At 38.0% G+C, this 4,791-nt stretch overlaps 1 protein-coding gene across 2 annotated transcripts in view; it reads right to left on the reverse strand.

Moving 5' to 3' along the window:
• Nucleotides 1-408: 408 nt before the first annotated feature.
• The window catches only part of Cenpi (centromere protein I), a 70,527-nt gene continuing 66,144 nt past the window's right edge, over nt 409-4,791 (reverse strand). Inside the window, exons 21-22 of one of the 2 annotated variants that reach the window (XM_028779891.1) lie at nt 1,815-1,856; nt 409-1,176 (exon numbers count right to left, since the gene is read on the reverse strand). In XM_028779891.1, the coding sequence (XP_028635724.1) occupies nt 1,054-1,176; nt 1,815-1,856 (165 nt within the window). In that variant the 3' untranslated portion in view covers nt 409-1,053. The remainder of the gene's footprint in view (nt 1,177-1,814; nt 1,857-4,791) is intronic. The other variant, XM_028779969.1, reaches the window with a different exon arrangement.

The raw sequence follows: 4,791 nt of genomic DNA on the forward strand, positions 1-4,791 counted from the left end.
CTAGGATTATTTATTCCCTGTGTCCTCCTAAGTGTATGTTTCTCTTCAGAGTGAAGTGAAGGATTGCTTCTAGTGCCATCTGTAGAGCTGGATTGGTGAACAGGAATTGCTTAAATTTGTGTTACTGTGAAATGTGTTTCTCTCTCTGGAGAGTGGGATCATAGTTTTGCTGGGTATAGAAGTCTATGCTGGCATCTGTGGTCTCTGGGAACTCATAGAACATCTGTTCAGTCCCTTCTGGCTTTCAGAGTTCCCATTGAAAAATCAGGTATTATTCTCAATGTAGATGTATTAAATACAAGTTGTTCAGTAGTGATGAAACAAACTTTTACAACAAATTTTCAGCAAAAATGGATTTCCCCTGGTATGGATTTTAAAAGAAAAAAAATTCAGAAATACTCCTGAAGGTAAAGCTAAACATAGTTTATTTAGGCCTGGCCATTTAAAATCTGAATATATACATAAATACATACATACACATATACATTCAAATATAGTGCTTTCAGGAAATTAAACAAATAAAATAGAATTTCTTCACCTTTTCCTCTCCCTTCCCTCATACAACTACTGCCAATGCAGGCCCAGGTAGTCATCAGCTTCTCGGTACTGCTAAGAGTCACACGGGCTGCATACTATTATTAGTATCCTAGAAAAGCAAAATATCCCCAGGACTTCAGAGATTGCAGAGTATTCTGTGTAAGTATGTCTGAGGAGTAACAATTTATATTGCTTGTTCTCTTCCACTAACATAGCAGACAAAAACACAAAGCAAATTTCCTACTAGAAAGCAGATGTGTCTCTTCATGTATAATTCAGTGAAGGCAGAATTGGATGATGAAGAGTTTATTTTTCATTAGTAACCTTAAAATCTGAATACTAAAATTAAGTTAGTAAACACCAAGGCTCTCCTGAGCCATGGACAGAAGGCCAGTCTCAATGCTCCTTAAAAATAGTAATCGACTTGGAAAATGGATATGGAAACTCATGCTGAACTACTTAGCCTCTCTAGCAGTGAGAAATTTAGTCCAGCATGGCATTTGTTAATGTCAGTGTCTACCATGTGGTTTTCTCTGTTTTGGATACAGAAGAACAATGGATACTACTTTTTATGAAAAGTTTTAAGCTTTGAAAACCCTCTGAATATAAATAGTCCAAATACCAGTTCCATTTCTTTCCCTGCAGGTACAAAAAAGGGAAAATTACTTATTGAACATGTATACTTGTTCCCTACTTCCTTTTCTCTCCCCAGAAAAGATTACATCATCCTGGATGTACACTGAAAACAGCTTAGAAGAGCTAGGTTCATCATTAGAACTAAATCACTGAATTAATCAATGCACTAAATATTGCTTTAATTATATTGATGAAGCATTCATCAGAGCAAAGTACTATGAAATAGAAAAGCTCCAGTATTCTCATACATTAGAAATTCAGTATCTAAAATAAAGGACACAAAAGATATTATGTCACTCACTGTCTATGCTGTGTACACAGGAGGATTTCTAGGATAATGACAAAGTGTACACAGTGTAGTTACATCAGTTTCATCTTAGATACATACAACTGTACTACTGTATGAGACAATGAATGATTGGAACAGCAAGAGTCAAACTAGCAAGAGTTATATCCTAGACACAATGAAGGTCTATTCCGATAAATCTGCATAAAAGTTATTTGACTGCATTATGAAGGCAAACATTTCATTTTCACTTTTTAGAAGCAGTAGGAGTAAGACTAGGGAAAAAGAAAAGGCATACAGAATCTCTTGTTTAAGTTACATAAAGTTCCTCTGTGAGGAAAGTAAGTTTATTTACCTGAATAGAGCTCAGGTGTACTGTCATTTCTTCTGGGCTCTCCTTTAAAAAAAGGAAATGAGGAATCATAGAGATGAACACAGTAGGTTAGCAAAAGTCATCAGATAATAATCATGGTTCTTCCCACAGTGATTCATCTGGCAAAGTTCTATTCCTGCCATCTGCCTGGGACTCCTGAATAAACACTCACTATGACCCCTGCATTTCCTTTTTTCTAAAAGCACAAAGAGGAACAATAAAGGCATAGTGGATAGCTGAGCTTCTAAAGTTAGCTAATCTAAGATGATGTTCTCTTTTTATTTTGTACACAATCATTAAAGTACTGATGGGTGTTACAGAAGACTTTTTCCCTAAGAAATGTGGTATTTGAATTTCACCTTAAAAGAAAAAATACCATTTTCAGTTTTCCAAATTGCTCAGTCATCTCCAGCCTTCCTGGATTTTACTGGAGTCCACTGTAATAAAGTGTGGCTCATCTCGAAGTTTATTGAAATATTTATTTTTAGCTAGTTCGGCTAGACCTTTGTCAATTTTGTTTATCAATTCAGAGAATCAGCGTTTTGTTGCACTGATTTTATATACTGCTCTTTTAGTTCCTATTTTATTTATTTCTGTCCTAATCTTTATTATCTCTTGCCATTTACCATGTTTCTAGAAACTTGTACATCATTAGTTTGAGATCACTGTTCTTAAAAAGTTGAGGATTTTTTTCAAACTATATATGAGTGTTTTGCCTAAATGTACATATGTGGACCACATGTGTGTCTGGTGCTCACAGAGGTTAGACAGAGGAAGCTGTTGGGTCCTCTGCAAAATCAGTAAGTGCTCTTAACCACTGAGTCATCTCTCCAGACCCTACTATAATTTATTTAAAGTAAACACCTATAGCTATAAGCTTTCCCTCCAGAGATGCTTAGCTGTATCCCAGAGGTTCTGGTAGGTTGTGGTATGATTTCATTTGATTCTAGGAATTTTTAAATTCCTAGGTCAAGTCCTAAAATTCATACATTCAAAAGTGTAATCTCTAGTCTCGGGGTATCTGTGTAGTTTCTCTTACTATTGATTTCTAGTCTTATTTCAATATGCTGGAAGGGATTAGTTGAATTTTTAGTGTTTATCACAGCTGCCTTGAAAACTGCACTTATACATGCAAAAGAATGAAATTAGATCCATATCTTTCACCTTCCTTGAAAATAAATCCAAAATGAACCAAAGGCCTCAATATAAGACCTGAAATTCTACAACTGTTAAAGAGCAAACACTTTAGAATACAAGCATAGGCAAATCTTTCTGGAAAGGAGTCTGACAGTACAGCCAACAATCCCAAGAACTGACAAGGGGGCTTACATGAACTTAAAAGGCATTTGCACAGCAATGGAGACTATCAGCAGATAATCCACAGAATCAGACAAAATTTCTGCCAGCTAAATGACAGACAGCGAGCTAGTATCTAAAGGACTATAAAAACTAAATATCACAAAAACAAAGTAGCCGATCAGTAATGTAACAAACTAAACAAAAACTTCCCAAAAGAAGAAATACAAATGGCTAATAAATGTTTTATAAAGTGTTTGACATCTTTAGCTATCAGGAAACTAAAGATTAACACTGCCTTGGTATTCTATTTCACCCAAGTCAGAATGGCCTTCAGGAAAACATGGGGCTAGAGATGGCTCAAGACTTAAGAGCACTTGCTCCTGCTCTTGCACAGGATTCAGTTCACACCCATCTGGTGGCTTACAATCCGTTGTAATTCTAGATGCAGCAAATCTGACCTTTTATAATCCCTGAGGCACCAAACATGCCTGTGGCTGGCACACACACACACACACACACACACACACACACACACAGGCAAACCATCCATATACATAAAATAAAAATAAATCACAATCAAACAAAAAAGAGACAACAATAAATGTTAAAGAGGCTCCCTTATTAACTGCTTGTTGGAGAGTAAATGGCTATAACCACTATGAACATCAATATGAGATATTTGAACATATATGTATCTGTTACTGCACTATTCATAAAAGTCAGGAAATAGCGACACCCTTTATATTCATCCATAGATTAATGAATTAAGAAAATGTGGTGCATTCACACAACTGAATTCATTTAACCATAAAGAAAACTGAAATCATGACATGTGCAGGAAGATAGGTGGGAAATCTACATTAGCATCTAAAGCAGAATAATCCAGACTTAGAAAGACAAATACTGTATGTCTTCTCTCCCACATGGATCCTAGATTTTCTGTATATTTGTGTGCATATGTTCATGTGCACATATGTAAAGATCAGAAGGGAACCTGGTATGGGTCCTCAAGCACCTTGTTTTTGAGACAGCATCTCTTCAGTAAGCCGAGGCTTGCCGATTAGAGAAGGCTGGCTGGCCGGCCATCCAGCCCCAGGGATCCACCTGCCTCTCCAGCACTGGGTTCACAAGTACATGCCTGGCTTTTTTAAGATGTGGGGTCATAGGATCAAACTCAGGTTATTCTGTTGCTCTGCAATCACTTTACTGACTGGGCCATCTCTCTAACCATCTACCCCAAATCCAAAATTTAATTTCTGCACATGCATGTATGTGTGTAGGGGAGTTTAAAACTGGAAAGAGGAGCAGGAGGAAATGGAGTGTTAAGGAAGGAGGGAGGGAAGGAAAAGGGTAATGGAAATCGTGACATGAAGTGGATAGGAGCTATTGGAGGAGGATGGAAGAGAGCAGGGGAGTGGGAAAAGTGCAGGAGAAAGATCATCAAAAGACGTAGGAAGACTTCCGGTTTGGGCCCGAGCATAGAGTAGGTCGCAGGCGGCAGCTCCGTACTCAACCCCAGAAAACCGAGAGAAACAGGGACTCCCAGGAGCTTGAACTCACGCAGCATCCCAGGTAAGGTAAAAGCAACACTCTCCCCAAACAAGGAGCAACCGGGACCCACTGGGACCCAGGAATTCGCTCCTGGCCCGGGGCGGGCTCC

Source organism: Grammomys surdaster, unplaced genomic scaffold, assembly GCF_004785775.1.
Source record: "Grammomys surdaster isolate TR1022 unplaced genomic scaffold, NIH_TR_1.0 61, whole genome shotgun sequence".
Lineage (NCBI taxonomy): Eukaryota > Metazoa > Chordata > Mammalia > Rodentia > Muridae > Grammomys > Grammomys surdaster.